Source organism: Panthera pardus, unplaced genomic scaffold, assembly GCF_024362965.1.
Source record: "Panthera pardus isolate Hobbes unplaced genomic scaffold, ASM2436296v1 HiC_scaffold_17, whole genome shotgun sequence".
NCBI classification, from domain to species: domain Eukaryota; kingdom Metazoa; phylum Chordata; class Mammalia; order Carnivora; family Felidae; genus Panthera; species Panthera pardus.
Genome location: NW_026526732.1, coordinates 15,403,562 through 15,425,317, shown reverse-complemented (window position 1 = coordinate 15,425,317; position 21,756 = coordinate 15,403,562). Strand labels below are relative to the sequence as shown.

Below are 21,756 nucleotides of genomic sequence, written 5' to 3'. Positions count from 1 at the left end.
AGCGCGGGAGACCGGTACTTAAAGTTGGAGACTCGAAGCCCGGGAGTTGGCTGAGCGCGCTCGCGCCGGGCTGCACTTGCTCGCGTCTGGCCGCCGGGCTCCGCGGGACGGGCCGGCTCCCGGGGCAGGGCCAGAGCTCGCTTCGCGGTGGGACATGCGCTGCGCCGCCTCTAACCGCGGGCTGTGCTCTTCTTCCAGGTGGCCGGTCGGCTGCTGAGCCCTCTGCCGCGCGGGGAGACCGTGTGCGCCTTGCCCACGGCCACTGACCATGACCATGACCCTCCACACCAAAGCGTCTGGAATGGCCCTGCTGCATCAAATCCAAGGGAACGAGCTGGAGACCCTGAACCGCCCGCAGCTCAAGATCCCCCTGGAGCGGCCCCTGGGCGAGGTGTACGTGGACGGCAGCAAGCCCGCCGTGTACAGCTATCCCGAGGGCGCCGCGTACGACTTCAACGCCGCGCCCGCCGCCTCCGCGCCGGTCTACGGCCAGTCGGGCCTCGCCTATGGCTCCGGGTCCGAGGCGGCGGCGTTCGGCGCCAACGGCCTGGGGGGCTTCCCGCCGCTCAACAGCGTGTCTCCGAGCCCGCTGGTGCTGCTGCACCCGCCGCCGCAGCTCTCGCCCTTCCTGCACCCCCACGGCCAGCAGGTGCCCTATTACCTGGAGAACGAGCCGAGCGGCTACGCCGTGCGCGAGGCCGGTCCTCCCGCGTTCTACAGGTACCCGCGCCGCGCGCCGCGCCGCGCCGCGCCACGTCGGGGTGGCCCGCCGCGCGCCCGGCGGTCGGGAGGGAGGGAGGGGGCCGCGCCGCCGGGAGCTCGCCGGAGGCCGCAGGCTGCGGGGCCGAAACCGGGCAGCCCGGCCGCAGGGGCTGCGGGACGCGCGGCCCGACCCGGGTCGGGGGGCGGCGGTGGTTGGTAGATCTTGGTTCGAGAGCCAAGTTCTCTCGCTTGGCAGCAGCTTAAAGAAAATGCTGTTCTCCACCCCCTACCATCTGCGTAAGAGGCAGCTCCGAAAACCCGTGGGCTTCCTAACTCATTTTGGAAAGTCGTATAAAGCGGCAGTTATTTGTTGGGGGAAACACCCCAAAGCAAAAACAAAACAAAACAAAACAAAACAAAACACCCACAACAAAAACCCCAGCAAAGCTTTTGGAGTCCCTAGTCAATGTCCTGCTTTGGTATTTAAGGCTAGAGGTGTTTGGGGTTAGCGGAGCTCCGAGTTTAATTTATTACTACTGTTATTTGCAATTATTTTTTAATGTGCTCGCAAAATTTCCTTTCGTCTAGAATTTCGGGTTAGAAATATGCACTCTACTATTATGGTGACGATGATTTTTGTTTGTTTGTTTTAGCAAGCAATTCCCAGCACCTACTTTCTCCCCTTTCCTCTCCATCCCAAATTCAAGGGCTTTTGGATTGAATTGCGCTCCTCAGATGAGCAATAGAAGAATTGAATGAGTCTGAACAAGTTTCTGATTTCTGAGTTATCTGGCTGGGTCAGTGTTGGAGCAGATTGCTGGCGTATGACTTCTGACAGTCGAAGATTTATAGGTGTCTTGTCAGTTTACAACATGTGGCATCAAAGAGCATTTTGAAATAACTCTTCTAGCTAAGTTACATCTCCGGCCTACCGGGCAGAGAATGCCCCCCCCCCCCTCCCCCCCAGTGGTGTGCGGGCTCAGGTGGGTTCTGTGCCTTTCAGTCTGTAGAAGCGGTGTGAGCATTCCAAGACATGCAGTAACACATTTGTGACTTAAGTGGCCAGTGTTTTGTGTTTTTATTCTCCCCCACCCCCACCCCCATCCCCAGGATTATACTTTTCTCCCTTCTCCCCTTCCCCTTTGACAGTTTCTCTGTTCTCTTTCTGATGGGCCTGGGAAGGGCTTAGGTGGGTGACCCTGATGAACACCTGTGCCCTAGCCATCCAAGGCCAGTTAGACTCTGGAGTGGGTTTGGAAGGCCTCAGGGTGCCCACATGGCTGGGTACTAAGTTAGGCACAGACTGCAGACTGGTGCCTGGACTGGCCTCCTGCCCTCACCTGGACCCTTGTGCAATGCAAGCCGCAGACTGTTTTCTATTCAGTGTTCTATTTCCAGAGATATTCATAGCAGAAGAAACAGGAGGAAGGCACAGTTTGGCCCCAGATGATACGGAAGGGCATCCTCTTGGGGTATCTGAACATACCCCCTATCCTTCAACCTTCTCAAAGGACTTCAGAGCATCCCACAGCCAGACAGGTTCAGACTGAATTATTACTTAAAAGACAAAGAATGAACAAAACTTTAAAAAGGTGGCATATTTTGAATTAATTTTACTTGTTTTAATTCAGGGTTAAAATGGAAAGAGAAAGAATCTCTTCCTTTTTTTTTTTTTTTTAAAGTGTTAGAACAAAATACAACGATTAAGTCTTATTCTCACAACCTTTTAAACTCCTCAATGTGAAGGAAGGCACTGGTATGATGTGAATTCCATAACCTTCTGGTGGACTCCAGAAACTATTTTCCTCTCCATTTAATTTTCAGTTCTTTTATTGCAAATTAATCCTACTGAATTCAATGGGCACTAATGAGACTGCTCCTTGGTGGATTATTTACTGCCTTGCTACTAATTACAAAGTGAGCATGGTCACATAAAGAGGGGACCACATTTTATTCAGAATTGTTCATCATCCCAGTGACAAATAATATCACTATGATATGCCCCATCTTAAACTTTTTGCATTGGATGATATTCAAATATGTTTGGAATAGTGAAAAAAAATGACACGGAACTTTAATAATGAAGTAAAAATTCATACACGTTGGATTCCATGTGGAAACTCCGTTTCAGAATGATTTTTTTCTCTGTAGTTTATTTCCTATAACATCCTTGGTTTGAATGCTGCCTCTCAGGAACCAGGGCAGAAGAGACGACTTCATGCAGGTGTTGTTTCAAATGGACAGATGTTATTTAATATTTTTACCCTCTCAGTTTTCATGTTTGAATAACTCTGGGTACAAAGAATTGACCAGGCTCTTGTAGAAACTGTCTCTTGTCTTCAGCAGTTTCCAAAGTTTTGGGAGTTGAAAGCAGTGTTTTGAAACTGCTTGTCATAACCCAGGGGATCATGAAATCAGTTTAGTGATTCCAGAGCATTTTTTCTTAAGGAATAAAATAGAAAAGAATATCATAGAAGATATCAGAGTGCATGATATTTAGTAAGGGTGGGTTTTGTTCTGGAAAATTTGTTTTAATTATATATGCTTGTATGAGCCGACTATGATGTAAAACGTATTTCTTGCTGTGGAAGTTTGAAAGTTAGTGGCCTAACGTGTTATGACCAGTAGAGACAAAAAATTCGGGTAAGTGGTCGGCCGTTTTAGCTACACAAACTAAAAAGCTATTTAAATCGTCTTTATTTTATTTCCCCCCTAGAAGTTAGCTGGTGTCTTCAGGTCAGTTAGATTAAGCTTTACTGTTTTTGATTCTTAACTTTTCCATTTGTAAAATGGCGCTGTCATGTGGATTGTCCCGCTGAATGTCCCGCTGGGATGTTCAGAGAATTTATGTGAAGTTCACATCATTTAGCATGAAGATATTATGGTTACTTTCTTCTAGGGGCCACAATATGCAGCCATATCGATCTATAGAGGAATGTAATAGATACAACTGCCCTGGGCATACAATAATGTGAGAAAGATGGTCACGCGTCCCAACCAATTGTTGAGAGGGAATACATTTGTAAACAGGCAGAGCTGTGACTTTGCAAGATGTGTCTTACCTGAAATTTCATAGTGAAGGCAACTGGGAGTCATCTCAGCCTCGGTTCTTTATAGCGTTCAAACAACCTAGGAGGTTTGAATAAAACTAAAGGTGAAATGTAATTATATCCACCTTGTTTTTAAAAATTCAGGTTAAGTATTTAGTGCTCCGCATTCATTTCAGTTTTACTACTCAATATTCTTAAAGGCTCAATATTGCCCCCGCTTCTTCCCCAAAACTTAGCAAACACACCGATTTTTTGCATCAGAGTCAATGCCCAGTAATTGGTATTAAATTGAGATCATTTAAAACTATTTCTCAACTTCGAATAAAGCTCATTTCTAGGGAGAGATTTGAAGAGCTAATTTTCAAGTTTCCAATAATTCTTTCCTTGCATTTAGGTGATATTTTAGGACCCTTTATATCTGCTCTCATTTTATTCATTTAAGTCGCTACTGTTTACCTGACATTTTGCGTTGGTCTAAGAATAGTTGAAGGCGCCACATACTGCCTCGAGAATGAGTGGATTTTAGGTTGAAAGCAGAATCACATCTTGAATCCCCATTTCATTTTCACCTACTCCATGTGGCTTGTACCTATTTGGTAGAAAGCCTCTGAGAGATAATTGCCACTTATTCTAATCTGCTTTCTCGCACTCAGTTAATTTGGATCCTTGGATTGCTTTTGTGAATATATATATTTCGGATGTGACATTCAGGATTTGGGAAGATGCCGCTTTAGCATTTTGGTTTCCTCTTGTTTTAAGACTATAAAAGAAGGGGGCAGGGGGCAAGAAAACAATGGCGGGAAACATACATATCAGGAAAAACTATACGAGATGGCAAACTTTCTGTTAATGATAAGATATTAATAATTTTGTCAGGTGGGATAATATATATGAAAGCAGTGCATAAACTATCCAAGAGTTCGATATTGTATTATTTCTTTCACCCAGTAATGTTCATTCTGGTGCTTTTGCAAGCTAAAAGATAGTAGGAAAGGACAAATTTAAGTGGTCAGGAGTTTCACTGCAAATATAAATTAATGGTAATGTGAGATCATTTTTCTGTGGAAGTCAAATTTAAATAAAATCTTTATCACCATCCGCAATATTTGTTTGCAGCCAGGCTTCTCATAAATAACGTTTGTTTATAGATACATTTTAAAAAGTCAAAACCCTGATTATGTGAAAATAGTTTTACACAAGGAAAGACATGAATTATAATTATATTTTTTTTCTAAAACACCTACTCAGCACAAAACTAATACATCTGACTCCTCCTTGCGACATTAGTATTATTTTTAATGTAACTTTAGAAGAACCCGGCACAAGGAACCGCATGCTAAACGTGTTCCTCTCTTTTCCAGGATACATTGAATGGACAGGACAAATTAGTCATTTAGCTTCATTCCAAGACGCTGTTTGCTTTTTGAAGCAGGAAAGCATAGAACGGCCACAACTGTTTAGCACCAAGGCGCACACTCCAGAGAAAGATGCTTTATAAATCCCCAAAACGCAGACACTTGAGCACAGACCGACCAAAGTGAAAGTGTGAGAGATTTCATAGAAAGGAGGCAGCCTGTCAAAGCCATCAAGTAGTTTTATTTTATATTTTAAGCATTGCCAGTGCATTGACGGATAATGCCATTTTTTGAAAAGGTGTGTTTGAGCTGTTCCCTGCTCCACCCCGAAAACGCGACGCTCCTGCTGCACTCTGAAATCCGGAGAATTCGGTGGGCTGGAGGTGAAGCCCCTTTATGATATTCTTGATCTCATGAGGAAAGAAACCATACTTGCTGAGTTTTGCACCTCGGAGAATATTGTTAGGAATTTCGAGGGAGGCTCTGCATTAATCAGCAACACTTCCAATTATATGTATATGTTTAGACCCTATTAAGAATATGACAGGTAGAAAGACAACTCTTTTGGTCCCAGCTGACGAAATTGGATGTAGTTTAAGAAGGTAAATAATTTCAAGAAGCTGGGTCGATTAAGAAACGGTGTGACTGCCACTTGTAAGTGATGTGGTGCTGTGCTGAAGAGAGAATGTTGCGGGTGGTAGTGGGGGTGGTGAGAATGAGAACCGTAGTGACAGTGGCAGTGAAGTTCTGGTGTTAGCTGGGGTAGGCAGCATTCTAGATGTCTGTTTCACAGCCTGGAGAGGTTTATCCCACGCTGAAATCCAGTTCTTGTAATGTACTTCACTTATTTTGGGGTGGTTATAATTTAAGTAAATAGTCAATATTTCAATGATGAGATTATCAATTATATGAATACCATAAATCTAATAAGTACTTATGACTACTATGCAGAAAATTTGAAAAGAAATCTCCAAACAAGCCTGGATTTTTTTTTTTTTTTTTTTTTTTTGGTTTTCCCTCTGCACGTTTTCGAGGGACAGAATTGGGTCCTTAGTCTGCTGCAACATCTATTTTAATTGTGTGCTCATTGATGAGATAGTAGGCTAGTTTGTCTTGTAATTTTCTACTTTCTGTGAATTACGCCTTGGGAAAAATAGAAGTTCACTTAAAGCCAATAAAGCTCATTAAGAAACGTTCAGGACTAGATATTTCCAAATAAGCCCTGGATAAACTCGGATGGGGCTCTTCTTTTTTATTTTTTTATTCCTTATTTTTTGGTAATGTTTATTTATTTTTGAGAGAGAGAGAGACAGACAGAGCATGAGCAGGGGAGAGGCAGAGAGAGGGGGAGACACAGAATCCGAAGCAGGCTCCAGGCTCCAAGCTGTCAGCACAGAGCCCGCCGCGGGGCTCAAACCCACAAACCGTGAGATCCTGACCTGAGCCGTGGGGCGCTTAAGAGTGAGCCACCCAGGCGCCCCAGGGCTCTTCTTTTAGACAGTTCCCCAAGTGTTGTCAGTTTCAGGGGGGAGAGAATGGCCTCCGCATGTTAACGCTCAGATTCTCACCTCCGGCTCAGAAGCTCCAGAGGGGTCTGGTCCCAAAGCCCCCTGCTGCCATTCCCAGCCTGCATCCTCCTCCAGCTGGGGGGCTCCTTCTGCCAGTTGCCAAACAGCGGCTTGTGTAGGGCCCCAGCCGCCGATGTGGGTGTGCCAGGCACCACTTCCTGGGCAGTTTTCTTGGCAACTTGACTCACTTTTCTCATAGAAAGACTTGGGATTTTTTCCCCCTAAGATCCTGGAGGTAAAAGACAATTTTCTTTTAATTTCCCTGCAACTAAATGCTGTTAGAAATAGTCATTTTTGCATTGGCATACTTCCTCGGTTTTCTGCTGATTTTTTAAGTAATCCGTTCTCATAGTTTCTCCTTTCTTTGCTTTATTTTCTAATGTTCTTTAAACTTTTTGGCTTCTTTCCCCCTATCAAGTTAGTTTTCTTTTCTTTCTTCTTTCCTTCTTTCCTTCCTTCTTTCTTTCTTTCTTTCTTTCTTTCTTTCTTTCTTTCTTTCTTTCTTTCTTCTTTCTTTCTTTCTTCTTTCTTTTTCTGTTTTAGTTGCTCCCTCTGCATATTCCCAGATTTTTTTTCTTCCACCTATTCTGGTTTATTTCTTTATTGACCTGTTTCATCTGTTATTTTAATGAAATTTGGAGCGGGGCTCAATAGAGTTCCTACCTAGCACGGGAAAGCCAGTGTTATAAGAATAACCCAGAATAGCATTAACTACAGTAAAAGCTTTAAAAACAATTTTTTTTCTTGTCTCTAAGGATAGAAATTAAAAACAAAACAAAACAAAATCAGAAAGAAATTTTCACTTAAGTGGGATTGCTTTGACAGTTCACTCATTTATTCATTCATTTGGTTACCTTGTCTCATGTGTATAGTTCATCAGTGGCACAGATGAAATAAAACACATTTTTGTATTCCTAGCAGTTCACATATCAGTGTTAGCGCACAGTAGGTATGTGGATGGGGGGAGCCTGAGGGCCAGTCTTCTGCATGTGTATTTGTATGGAGATAACTGAAGGGCAGCCTTGGCCGCTGTCTCTCTCAAAGTTCTAGGTCCATGTGAATTTACACAAGTCATTTAAAGCTCACTGGGACTTTTCATTCTGTCAACAAAAACACTCCTTTTTGAACAGTCAGGTGCATCCATGATTCATTTTACTTACATCACTAAAGTATTTTCATTGATGTGTTTTTTTTTGTTTTGTTGTTATTTGTCTGTTTTTTGCTTTTGTGAAATTTTTGCAATACGACATTGCCAGAAACGTAATTGATTTTAAGGGTCCCTTCTGTTAACTTTACGTTTTCTGCCTTTTTTTTTAGAAGACCTTACAAATGATTACATTTATTTCTGCAAGAATATTTCGAGCAATTCAGAAAGAAAGGATGTACCTTCTGAGTACAAGATACAATTTACTTACATGGAGAAATTATTTTCTTTAACGCTCTGAAAACCCCGTGGGACCTTTGGAAATCTGTTTGCTTTCTAATAGGAGGAATCCCTGAGCACTGGTCCAAACAGAGATGTATCTTATTCAATGCATTCGTCTCAGCTCTTAGCAACTTGCGTGGCACGTGGAAGTCCTGAGAAGCTTTTAGCTGAGTGGATGGCTGCTGGTAGGCAGCAAACATCAGTTACACGGATTCGTTCATGTCCCTTACTGGAAGAATGGCCATTCAGGAGGGGGTCTTTAGCTGTGATTGGAGGAGTGCGGGGAGTTTGTGAATCCCTCTCCCTCAGGAATAAAAGTAGAAAGGAGTCCGAGGGATGTTCCAAGTACAGTTGATTCTCCTTATTCGGGGATTCCATATTTTCGAATTTGCCTACTTGCTAAAATTTATTTATAACCCCCAAATCAGTACTCATGGCACTTTCTCGGGCATTCGCAGACATGTGCAGAGTGGGGAAAAATTTGAGTCATCTGACATGCATGTTCCCAGCTGAGGTCAAACAAGGCGACACGCTGCCTTCTTGTGTCAGCTCTCCTACTGTGAACAAGTGTCCTGTGTGTGTCCATGCAGTGCCACGCTTTTTTTTTTTTTTTTTTTTTTTTTTTGGCATTTTTGTGCTCTCTGTGGGTGACTTTGCTGTTTAAAAGGACCCCCAAGCATAATGCTGGAGCGCTGTCTAATGTTCCTAAGTGCAAGAAGGCTGTGATGTGTCTGATGTAGAGAAAATGAGTGTGTTAGGTAAACTTTGAGCATGAGTTATAGTGCTGTTGGCTGTGAGTTCAATGTTAATGAATCACCAATACATGTTAAATATGATATCTTTAAACAGAAACACACATGAAATGAGGCTATGTTTTTTTTTTTTTTAATTTTTTTTTCAACGTTTTTTATTTATTTTTGGGACAGAGAGAGACAGAGCATGAACGGGGGAGGGGCAGAGAGAGAGGGAGACACAGAATCGGAAACAGGCTCCAGGCTCCGAGCCATCAGCCCAGAGCCTGATGCGGGGCTCGAACTCACGGACCGCGAGATCGTGACCTGGCTGAAGTCGGACGCTTAACCAACTGCGCCACCCAGGCGCCCCAATGAGGCTATGTATTAATTGGTTGATGGGAATGTTATGATCAGAGGCTTGCAAGAACCTAATCCCATATTTCCCCTTGGAGCAATGGGTTAGAATTCACTGATTTACTTACTGTTCATGGAAACTTTAAAGTCACCACTACCGCAAATAATGAGACTTGCTACTATGCAGTAGAGTGATTTCAGTACAGATTTGGGAGGCCAGCAGCTTATGTTTCTGGCTTGGCTCCTGCCTAGCTGTAATCTCCGGTTCAAGCGTGCCTCAGTTTACTCGCTTGTAAAATGCCAATCAAAATAGGACCTATCTCTTTCGGTTGTTGTGGGGATTAAACAAGTTCATAGAGGTTTGAAAACATGCCTGGCACATAGCAAGTAATCATTTTTATGACTGCTTGAGAAGACAGTTGGCAGCTTTGCACTGAAGCAGGTGACTATGAGGGCTCTTTAAGACTCTGGAATGTTTGTGACTTCCCTATGTTTGTTTATTTTGCCTTCAAGGGACAAACTTTAATACCCTATTGTGATTAGAAGCTAAATTCTTTCAACCTAAAGGAAGCAGGAAGCTAATATTTCTTGGAATGCTTAGTGTATGCCAGGTGGTATTCTAGAAAAACAAAACAAAGCAATTGTAATAAACTCCAAATGAGTAAAAATAAGTATATCAATAAAAAAAAGTGAGGGGCATTAGGCACTGTGGGCTGGACCAGTCCCAGAGAGGGAAGTGGTTGAGAATGTGGTGAGCAGTTTGTGGAGAGGCTATGGCGTACAGAGGGCAAGGAAGGCATTTGTCTGTGATTTGGAAAACAGGAACACGGGGAAGGGAGAGGGACGGAGGTGAACATTATAGCGCGTCTGCGAAAGTGGATTTTCAACCGTGGTTGCACGTTGGAATCAAGGATGATTTCAGAATCACCCCGGTGGTTTTGCCGTGTTGGCCCTGTGGGGGACCGTCGAAAGCCAGGTCTGCCCGATTTCCTAGTCTTCGGTTCATCCAGCCACATGGGTCTCAGAAGCAAAGGGTAAAAAGAGGTGCTGAGGGAGAAGAGTGACTGTGACAATTATTTCTACTCATCGTCTTTGCAAAATAAGATTTGAGGTAGGCAGGTGCGCTGGGTGCTGACCGGATGCAAAGCGGGGAAATTGAGGAATATGAGGCGGTAGACTTTTGCCGCAGGATGTGATGAAATTAGGAAACGCGCACACACCTGTGCCCGGGAGCCTTCGTGATGTAGGGTTGTGTTGAGGGTTTAGATAATTGACAGTAATTGAAACCCTTAGGCCTCCCCGCTCCCAACCCCACCCCCGCCAGGGTCCTCTTTGCTTTAACTCTTCGGAGAGTTGCCATACACGAGACTCCAGCATGGTTTATGCAACCTGAAACCCCTAAATATCAGTACAGTTCATGCATTGCACCAAATTTCCAGTTGCATGTGTGGAAAGTTCCCTGGAGGCTTTGACGTGGAGGACTTACTTAAAGCTCCCTTCGTGTACTCTGTCATGAAGTATTTGGCAGAATGTTTTTGCAGATAGAATGTGTGCAATTTTTTTTTAATTAAAAAATTTTTTTAACGTTTTGTTACTTATTTTTTGAGAGAGAGACAGAGCATAAGCAGAGGAGGGGCAGAGAGAGAGGGAGACAGAGAGTCTGAAGCAGGCTCCAGGCTCTGAGCTGTCGGCACAGAGCCCCACGGGGGGCTCGAACCCAGAAACTGCGAGATGATGACGTGAGCCAAAGTTGGATGCTTAACCGACTGAGCCACCCAGGTGCCCCAGAATGTGTGCACTTTTTAATGCTTCCTTCCTTCACTCCCCGCCCCCCCACCCCCCCCCCCCCCTTTGCGTTTGAGAAAACTCGCTTATCAATAAGGGAAATGGGTGGTATCCAGCTGCTCTGGCTGGACGTGAAGGCCCAGGGTGCAGTTTGGTGAGGCTTCCCCACGCTGTTCAGTTCTCATGGCTGCCGTTTCCTCACGTGACTGCCAAGAGTCATCAGCTAAAAGCAAGTCCTTGAAATCTCAGCACGTGTTTCAGTGCGGCTCCTTGGATTAGCCGCGAGCCGGAGTCTCCTTGAGCGCCCACACGACTTGACTTGCTGTGCCAGTTCCAGGCCCCACACGGTGTGGGGCTTTCTGGTTCCTCGTTCTTTGCTTCTGGTGCTCAGCAGCCGTGACCGACGAAACCAGAGTTGCTTTTCTAAGAAGTCTGTGTTTGACCTTGGGAAATGGCCAGCGAAGTTATCAGGTAACTTGGAGAAGTGTTCACTTGTTCTGGCGTTTCTGTGTCCAACAGCTGTAGGTCCCAGAGGCGCGGTCCCAGTCATTCATAACATCTGAAAACACACAGACAAGAAGTTTCTTCTCAGACGTTTCTCATGTCATTCTCTCATTTTCCACACACGGCCAGCTCTCCGTTATCGCTGCCATAAGTTCCCTATTGGCTTTTCAGCTTTCGAGCTTTCACACTCTGATTTTTCAATTTGCTACCTCAGCTTACTACCCAAAGCATATACTTGATTTGATCCTTCCTCTGCTCAAAACCCTCCTGTGGCTTCTCACTCGTCACAGAACACGTGCACACCCCATTCAAAGCCCTTGTAATTTGATTCTGACTGATCTCCTCTCATCCACGAAGCTCCTGTTCAAAACCGTGTTTAAATGGCACTTCCCACCTCTTCACAGTTATTTCCATCTCTGGTGTGTACCTTTCTTTCGTCTGGTCCCATCTCTGTTAGGCCAGGAGTCAAGGTTCAGCTCAAATGTCACCCCTACCAGCTGGGTTTTCCACCTGGCATTCTCTCAGATGTTCATGGTGCACGTAGCACCTTTTTTAAAAAATTTTTTTGGTACTTCTACAATGGAAATTCCCACACAGAATGCCTTTCATTATGGCTGTAGCTAAATTTGTCTATGGATTTTATTAATTTTTAATAATTTAATAATTTAAATAATTAATATTTAATTAATTAATAGGTTAAAGTAATGTCATAGAATTTATTTATTAATGGATATATTCACTCGGCAATCTTTTTTTTTTTCTGGCAAACTTTATTAAATGTTGATCAGGTACTGACCTCCATGTAGATACTGGATGCCAAATCTGTTGTCAAGTTGCTTATAGACTGAAAGAGGGAGATTGATGAATGTGTAAACCGTTAAAAAAAAAACAGTGGAATAAGAATCGTCACAGAGAAGAGACCAGTAGACTGTGGAGGGGCCCTTCACCCGATGGACAGCCCCCATCTGTGAATGCAGAGGTCCAAAAGGTTTACTGGAAAGAGGATTTAGCCAGGCAGAGAAGGGCAGGCGAGGCCGTATAGAGATGCTGGATCCTACTGCCAGATCCTTCCTATGTTTCCAGCCCAGTTCCTTTGACAGAATAACTGCTCAGTAAGTTACAGAGCCAAATTGTTGAATTCAGCAAATAAAGCTAAGTTGGTAAGAATCAGAGCAATAACTTGAATAATAGCCATTGCTGGTTTCTTTTGAGCATAGTGCACCAGGGACCTTGCTGAAAGCCTTAAATGGAAGATCGCGTTGGTATTCTTATACCAACCACAAGACGCTGGTACTGTTATTATTCTTAGTTTACGGATAACAAAACTAAGACCGAGAGAGGGGAGGTCACCTGCCCAAGTCACACAGCCAGTCCTAATTCAGTCATGGAAGATCAGGGACTCTAAGTCTAAAAGCTGGACTTTGGAGCTCAAGTTTTACCCACTAGAGTATACGCAGAAAAATTGATAGGGTGTCTTCTGTCGCTGACTGATTTACTTGGCAGTTGGTTTGTTAATTCTTTGCAATATTTTTATAGTTGGTTGTGACAATGCTTTAATCTTAGGTTATGTCTCCAGGTTGCTTCTTTTAGTTTTATGGGAAATGAATGTTTTTATGATATTTGCTAAAAGCATGTTTCAACATTTTTTCCCTTAAGTAGGGGGATGGTTTTCCTTTCTAGTATCAGAAGGAGCCATTGAACAAAATCCTACACAGAATTCCTGATAGGAATCTAATGCTTTTCTCTGTATGTGAAACTCACCAAAGAATTTTAAATCTGGACAGGAATATAGCATTCATTTGGTTCAATCCTCTCTTTACACAGAAAAATTCATGAAATTACAGTATTTTAAACCTAGGAGGGACCTTACGCATGATGTATTCCTACCTCTTTATTTTCCAAGCAAAGTGATTAAAATCTAGAGAGGTGAAGGGGCTCCCCCAAAATATCAGTGTGGGCAGAGAACCAGCCCATGTTGCTAGTGGGGTCAGAGAACCCATGTTGCCTCTAGCCAGTGACTTCATACTTGACACATGGAGGTGTGACCAGCCTCCATTCACTGAGGACATTGTTGTGGTGCTAGCATGGAGAGTGGAAGCTTAAGCAGAGTGGAATGGAGGAATGCCTGATAGTGATCGCTGCAGAACTGTAATGATGGTAAAAGTGAGTGAGTGTTCCAGCCCTGCCTGTCTGGACAGGCCATCTGTTTAATTGGCATATGGTCCGAGGGAGAATTTATGATCCTGGTTTGCCACTTCAGTGTTTTTTGTTTGTTTGCTTGTTTTGTTTTTTAAGTAGGCTTCACATCTAGTGTGGAGCCCAACATAGGGCTTGAACTCAGGACCCCGAGATCATGACTTGAACTGAGATCTGGACGCTTAACTAACTGAGCCACCAGGTGCCCCTTGGTTTGGCACTTTGGTTTTAAGACCCTAGTAGAAACTTACTACCTGTCCTTACATTTAGATCATGTCCTCTCGGTTCTAATAAGTGTATCTTATTTACTTAGTGATTGAAGAGTGCCTTTCTTGTTTTCTTTTTTCTTTGTTCAGGACTTAACAGGAATGACTAGATTTCTCTAGAGACTTATATTGACTCTTTTCAGATTTCTAAGGCAGTTGGGCACTATTTTTATTTCACAATTACAAATGTGAAAATGGAACTTGCATTATTTCATAATAGATATTTCACCTTAGTATTGGCAAAATTAAAAAAGAAATAGCCCAGTCTGTGCTTGACCCAGCAGCCAGGTTACAATATAATTTTTTTTTAAATGTGGTCCTGTATTGAAAAACATGCGTCTTCTTTGCAGGTAATTAATAAGCCCGATGTTGGTTATATACTGTTTACTATTAAATGTTTCCCTTTGTAGTTTAATATTGCTCCAGGAAATGAAATGTAAGTTTAATAAGAATGGCAACTGATGGAACCATATGTCCTAAGTATAATTCATGTTCCTGATAAATGTGTTAAAGAAGGGCATGTGTGGCCAATGGATTATAACTGTACTAACCTAAGATCATTTGACACCATTTATTCTATAGAAATTTATATTTATCAAGGCAGGATTTATAATTAAACAAAACTATCGATTTTTTTCACTCTCAATTCTTTTAATGTTACTGAACTGTTAATCAATTTTAACAGCTCTGTAACGGTTAGACTCGTCAGGTAAAATGTATAAAAAGGAGATATTAATCTTGTAATTCACAACAGTGTAAAGAGAATCATGTAGAAATTAAATCTGTTTTTATTAACATTTTGTGGCATTTGTTTGTATGAAAGAAAAATAATTTGAGGGGATAGAACTTACTATATAGACTTTTCAGGTTGCCCTTCTTATTTCTTTTCTGTTTCGTGAAAAATTGTAGACCAAAATGTATTTACTTCCGGTTGTGAAAGTGCCATCAATATGCTCTCAGCAAAATGATTTCCACTAAGAAGTTGAAAACACAGCTACCGCAGTGATATTTTGAGAGGCATATGCCCTGAGATCTATGTTCTGGTGGCTCCTTATGAACAGGTGATGTGACACACAGAAATGATGATTAGGTCAGTGGCGACTTTTTCTAAGTCAATATTTCTCCTCGGAAGATGATTATTTTAATCTTCTCAGAGTCCAGGCTAAAACTTTCTAATTGGATCTACGCAAGGGAGAGCAGCAGCAGGAGGACGGAAAGTGAGAAAGATCAATTAAAGCCCCAAGCCTCACGGGACTTTGCTAGATAGTACTTACCTGTGAATGACCTAAGCTGTGTGAATCAGAAGGTACATTAGTCTTTTAACTTCCTAGGTAATTTTAGTAAATGGGTGAATGTTAATTTAATGTGATATCCCATTGGCCCAAGACCTAATGCACCTTTAGCTTGCCTAATTTTGTCTAAAATCGGCTTTTGTCTCTTGATGAGAAAAGCATGGTTAAGCCTGTTATGATTAACCTTCCCCACTGTCCTGAACTCAACTCTATAATTTCTGCCGGATTTTTGGATCTCTGTTGTCTTCTCTGAAAAGCATTGTATTTGAGATTGCCAAACAAAATATCGGATGTGCTGGTAATTTTTAGTCTCAGATAAATAACAAAAAGTTTTAGGCATAACCATGTCCTATGCAACATTATACTAGAAAATTCTTTATTGTTTATCTGAAATTCAATTTAACAGGGCATCTTGAATTTTTATTGGTTAAATCTGGCAGGCATAACGGTGTTGCCTTACTGTTTACTGTGTTTCATTTTTGAAGCCTGAAGGTTATTTTTTATGGCTTCCCCTTCTAGCAAGTACACAGATACCTGCCTGTCTTTTCCCTAACAGGAAAGGAGGCAGGCTGACACAGAATTTGCACACTTATTTTTGCCATTGTCATTAATTGTAATTAAGGACATAGGGTTTAGAGTAAACACAGAATGACATAGGTATTCATTGTATCCCCTGACAAGATAGATGAAAATACAAGGGCACACATTACAACGTTAATATTACAAGATTACAATTTTGCACGAGGAGAAAATCAACAAGTAGGGCCTGGTTAAAAGAGACCTTGTGGCCAGAACACTAATTAGTAGCTTTTGTTGAGGCATGAAGCGAGTGCTATAGAAACAACACTTTTCTTGGTTGTCTTGGGGGAATTCTCTTATATTTTTGTGTCATCATTAGATTTCAGAAAATAGTGTAGAAAGAATATTCTCTGAAGTGCTCTCTTCTCGAGTGTGAAAGATTTGGAAGGAGAAAGCACCACTCCTATCTAGGCAACACGTTAAATAGATGTGCGTTTCCCCTCTTCCACTCCTTGGGTTGCAGCACGTGGGGGTGGTAGAGTGGATAGAGAGCTTGTGCTTGGACATCGTGGCTTGGAAGACTGGGTGGGGGCTTATGGGGAAGACATGTGGCGTGGGGATCTCCCTTGAGGGAGGTTGCAAAAAAGTCCAGGCTGTGGGGTGAAAAGGGAGGTGCACTGGAGTCAGTGGTATAAGAAATCCTCCAATAATCTTCCGAGTGTAGTTCAGATAGCCGTATGTGTGTCGTTTTCTGGGGGTGGAGGGTGGGGTGGGGGTGGGGGAAGTCTCTGAAGTCTTTTGAGTGAGACCACAGGGAATGGAACATGAGCGAGAATTTCCCAAGTCCTTGGAAATATTTCCTTTTGCTCCCTCCCAACCCAAGGACCACGAAGAACCCCCAGAGTCATACCCCAAGACATAGCTTGGAGGTAAGAGTTGAGCAAGGCTAGAAGGGTTTTCTCCAGTGTTCTCAGCTGCTTAGGAAACTCGTGGCTTTGACTGGTGGCAGCTGAGGCCACTGACTAACAGCTGAGTGGTTTCGTCCCGACTGGACGTGAGCCGGGCTTGGGCAGAGTACTGGGGATGGGAAGGTAGTGAATCAAAGGTTGGCTTGTTTGGTTGTTTGTTTTTGGCTTCGGAGCAGGCTTATACCTTGCAGGACTATAGCAGAAGATTCAGGAAGAGTTCTTCAGAGGTAAATACAAAAAGTTATAAATACCACTTACAAGGGCAATAAAGATAATGTAATGTTGATTCTCCTCTGACCAAGGCCAAGTCTTGTACAAAGGTGGAGTAAGTGGGGTAGAGACTGAAAAGCTGAGTCCTTATCCCCAGACATTTCAGGTTGCTTCTGACTCTGCTGTCTAGATAAAACCACCGGAGGATACTGTCTATTAATTGCAGGAAACACTAGAGGCTGCTGTCCAGAAACAAGAGGAAACTACAGATGCAGAGGCTATAACATGCCAGCCCGTGCTGGGAAGCCTGAGGCCCTGATGTTTCCAAGGAGTGAAAGAGCAGCTGTTTCTCCCCCCACCCCATCCTCATTTCACGGCATTTAGTAATTCCATTTCCAAGGTCAGATTGTTTAAAAAAAATCATTTGAAAATTTCTCTCAAATCCTATAACTCCAGTCTACAACATTTTTTTGGTTTCGTAATTATACAAATGAACCAAGCCTTTTAAAAACAAATTCTGTTCAATCCTGGGCAAATTTATCAAGCATATCTGTTCTAGAGGGTTGTTGTGACTCCAGAACCCCAGCCCTGACCTTCTTCTCAGCTGGATGTATGGGGGACGGAGGGGGGGGGGGTGGGGGGTGGGGGGGGTGGTCAGCGGTTCAAACTTCACATGGTGGCCTCCATGGTGTCGAGACAACAGGGCAGGACTTTGCCGACCTGTCTGTAATGCCTGAGTTTGGTTTTCAAGAATGTCATGATGTTCTGGAAGGTGTGGGATGGCTGCGGGCCCAGGTTTCCACCGGGTTGATCGGGTAGTTGATGGTGGTGGCCAGTTCTTGGTGGAGTTTGGGATCGGCTCAGGGATCTGCTGGGTGTTCTGACTACTTCAGTCTCAGGCTCTGGAAAACATCACTGTGTGTACTTTGCTCACTTCCTGGGCACCACATTGGGCCATCGAAATCACTGTTTGGCATCTGGTTTAAAGTGATCAATGCGGCCTGCTGACAGGCTCTAACTTCACTGTGATGATGTTGTGAAACCTCCACCTAGGTTCACTGAATGGCTAACCCAGTTTGCTCATTCATTCATTCATTTGTTCATTCAACAAGTATTTATTGACCAACTACTGTATGTCAGGCACTGTTCTAGGCACTGAGAATAGACCGGTAAAGAAATCGGACAAACCAGTAAAGGTTCCATTGTGAAGGTGACACTGAAGCAAAGATTTGAAATAGGGAAGGGAATGGTACCAAAAGGATATCCCAGTGAAAAGCATTTCAAGCTGAGATCACAGCAGTGAAAAGGCCCTGAGGCAGGAGCATGCCTGGTGTGTAAAAATTGGAGAGGCCGGGATGATTGGAGTAGAATAAGAAGCTGGAGGTGAGTACGAGAGGGCTCTGGGGGTCAGAGTGAGTAGAGTCTCTGTAGGCCATTGTCAGGATTCTGGCTTTTCCTCAATGAGCTGGGGAGCCAAAGGAGGGTTTGGAAAGAGGAATAACTGATCTTTTTATTTTGCACGTTTTCAAATACTTACAGGAATGGAATAATATAACGGTCCTTCATGTACTCAATACCCAGTTTTGACAGTTATATTTTATTTGTAAATATTTCTGTATGCATTTCTAAAAGATAATGACTCTTTAAAAAACACAACCACCCGAATTGATTTTTGAAAATTAACACTATTTCTTGAAATGTCAAGAATTTGAACTGGCAGGTGTTTTGAAGGTGGAGCAGGTGAGGTTTTCTGATAGTTTTCATACAGCATGTGAAAGAAGGGTCAAGGTTTGCATAGTACTTAAAATACCCTTCACTCTTGTACACTTATTGTAAGACTACTGTATGCTTACTTTAAAATAGGTTTATAGATTAACACCAGTATCTGGCTTCAGGATTTTTAGGTTTTTTTTTTTTCGCAAACATTATCCAATGCCATTAATTCTTCAGCTACGGAAAATAGTGTTATTCCTATTTTCAAATGAGGAGAAGTGGCATAGTAGCTTACACGATGAGGAATTTATTCTCAGGTCAAACTGCCAGTTCCTGGCAAACCGGAAGTGACTTTTCCAAACTTGATATTTCTTTTGCTCTGTGATCTGTTCTTGTCTGTGGGAAGTTTGGGCAGGCACTTGAACACATAATCAGGCCCGATTTGCTCACCTCTTAAGGTATTTCTAGTTATTTTGTGGATATCGTGAAACCAGTCGAATATAATTCACTGAGTTGGATTCCATTTAAGTCTATTCAAAAGATTTATTGGCTGCCTCCTATATATTGGATGTTGCTCACAGGGATTTCATAGTCTAACAGGCACACAACCTGTGTAACCATTTATTGCCATGCAGTGTTAGGGAGGGCTGGGAAGATGTGGGCATGATGTACAGAAGTAGCAGAATGGAGAGGCTGAGTCTGGATACTGTTAGGATTTCTTTAGGCTCACCAGGCTGGGTAAGGGTATTCTTGGTAGGAAACAATGTGAGCAAAGGTGTGACGGGAGCAAAGGTATGGCAGGTGGGGAAGTAATTGGCACATATTTGTTGCTGGAAGGTGGGCAAAGGAGCAACAGGTGGTGAGTCTGGAGAAAGAGACCGAGGTGTTCCAGAAGGTTCTAAGTACTTTCACTGTAAGCATCTTTGCTGCAAGCATTTTGGCTGCAAACATTTTCAGTGCATAATCGGCTGTGAAGCAGTTTTGCCATAAAAGATACAAGAAAAAAAAAATAACGGGTTGATAGTTTGGTTTGTTCGACAGTCTGGTTTCCTGTCTCTGTTGACACAGTGCTCTCATTTTTTATTACATAAATTTCAGACCTCATTATGGTCTATATAGTGGTGCAGAATTTTGAACACACGTTTCCTGTAGCGTTTTGGAATATCTTAATGAACATGTGACATAAGCCAAAAATGAATAGTAGTGCAGAAGGCTTTCACAACATTATACAAAGATGCATCTTTGTGTTGGGAAACTGATGTCTCTCTTAACGAAGGAGGGAATTTTAGCAAAAAAAAAAAAAAAAAAAAAAGTGCAATGAGGAGATGAATCAACAAGCAAAAAAAAAAAAAAAGTCTTCAAAAGACTTTAAAGACAAGTGCTTAGGTATAGTCCACAAAGTAAAATCAGTTATTTGCACAGTGTTGGTATAAATCTGCACTATACATTTTGAGTGTGCTCAAATATATTTTGTATTTGCAATAAAGTCTTTTTAACTTGTTACTTACTTTTCATGTTTCATTATGTCCTTATGGGGAATGAGTTATGTGGTGGAAATGCTTGTGGCAAAGATGTTTATGGCAAAAACGTATGAGGCTTCCAGAGAGCACCTTGCATATGTTACCCTTAGTCAAAGAGATAATAATAGCATATCAGAACTCCCTGAAACATATGGTCCCTGAAAATGCATATCACACACACACCGCAACCCGGTCTTCTTTTGCCACGAGATCTGTATGGTGTGTGGGTCTATGTGCATCTCACAGGTTCCTGGTGTCTCTGGATGATACAACCATGGTCATTGTTATACAGCCGTGGTCATTGTTACATCATGAGTGATCTACTGTATCTTCTTAGAAATCAGCAAAAGGATGGATGGGTGGCTCTTTCAGCTTGCTTCCTTTTGGGGTGGATTGGAAAATCAAAGAAGAGTAATCCTGAAGATTCAGTTTTCACTTCCACATCGAAGAGAGCCCTTAGTACCTTTCCAGCAGGGTTACAACCCTGCTCACTGATTATGGTTAAGAATTTGATGAAGTCATTCTGTGCAAAAGAACCTCTGTTCATGTTAAACCATATCTAAATTGTCTCTCATTCCAGAATCATTCATTTGCTTTGGAACTCTTTCCAGAAATGCCTGCTAGTCCGGGCAGGGCCACAGCAGATGGATTATGCTGCCTTTGATATCTCAGCTGAGTTTTTTTCTATTCGGGTTCCCACTTTAAGCATTGTTGATGGAGTTTAATGAACTAAGAAAATGTTAAATATACAGAGCTGTTTTCCCTCTTTTATTTGTCTCTGCATTTCTTGTTGTCCTTCCCCTCCAGTTTTTTCTTTTTCCTCCTATTTCTCATGTCTCCATACTAGAGAAGTGACTTCTTTCTGGGTAAATCATGGTAGCGGTTCGAAACACGATGGCCAACACTGACAGCTCCCTGTGATGGGGTAGGTGTTCGTCATCTTTGATCCATCACAGGAGGGAGTGTGAGCAGACCGAAATGCGGTGCTACCCCCTCTCCCCAACTCTTCTGTACACATTTGATGACTCTTGGGAAAGAGTTTTGTTAAGTGGTTTGTGCATTCATGGGATCCATTGGAGAAATTCTAGTTGGCTACAGATGGATGTTGGTCAGAGGCGCAGGGCAGAATCACGGTCATACAATCAGAGAGCTGGAAAGGAATTTAGAAAACGTAGTTGGGGTTTCTTATTTTCCAGAGAAGCAGCTGAAACCAGAGAGGCTGGGTGACCTGCTTCAGCCATGCAGCTGTGATTGGCAGCGTTTTGTCTAGAACCCAGGAATTCTGACTCAGTCTAGAACTTTTCTACCACAGTACTCTGCCTCTTGTTAAAAAACAAAATTCAACCGAGTATATTTGAAGATTAAGTTGGCTTTATTAAATGGTTCATGAATCAGGCTGTGTGTATCTCTTCTAGCAAAGAGAGGGATGCTCCCCAGATGTACAAAATGAAAGGTTTTCTAGGAAGGAGGGTGGGGCAAGAGTTATAAGCAAAGAAAAGGAGGGATTGTTTCAGGTAAGATCTCCTCTTGAGGGGCATGCAGGGGGTCTTGTGATGCAGATTACCTCATCTTTGAGACAGAGTACCTAATTGGT

The 21,756-nt window shown here is 42.8% G+C and overlaps 1 protein-coding gene across 5 annotated transcripts in view; it reads left to right on the top strand.

The window, feature by feature from the left end:
• The window catches only part of ESR1 (estrogen receptor 1), a 421,083-nt gene that overhangs the window by 153,144 nt on the left and 246,183 nt on the right, over positions 1 to 21,756 (top strand). For 3 of the 5 annotated variants that reach the window (XM_053904374.1, XM_053904373.1, XM_053904372.1), the window contains exon 2: positions 199 to 720. In XM_053904374.1, coding sequence (XP_053760349.1) covers positions 269 to 720 — 452 coding nt within the window. In that variant the 5' untranslated portion in view covers positions 199 to 268. Of the gene's footprint in view, positions 1 to 47; positions 721 to 21,756 lie in introns of those variants that run through there. The other 2 variants (XM_053904375.1, XM_019431732.2) reach the window with 2 other exon arrangements.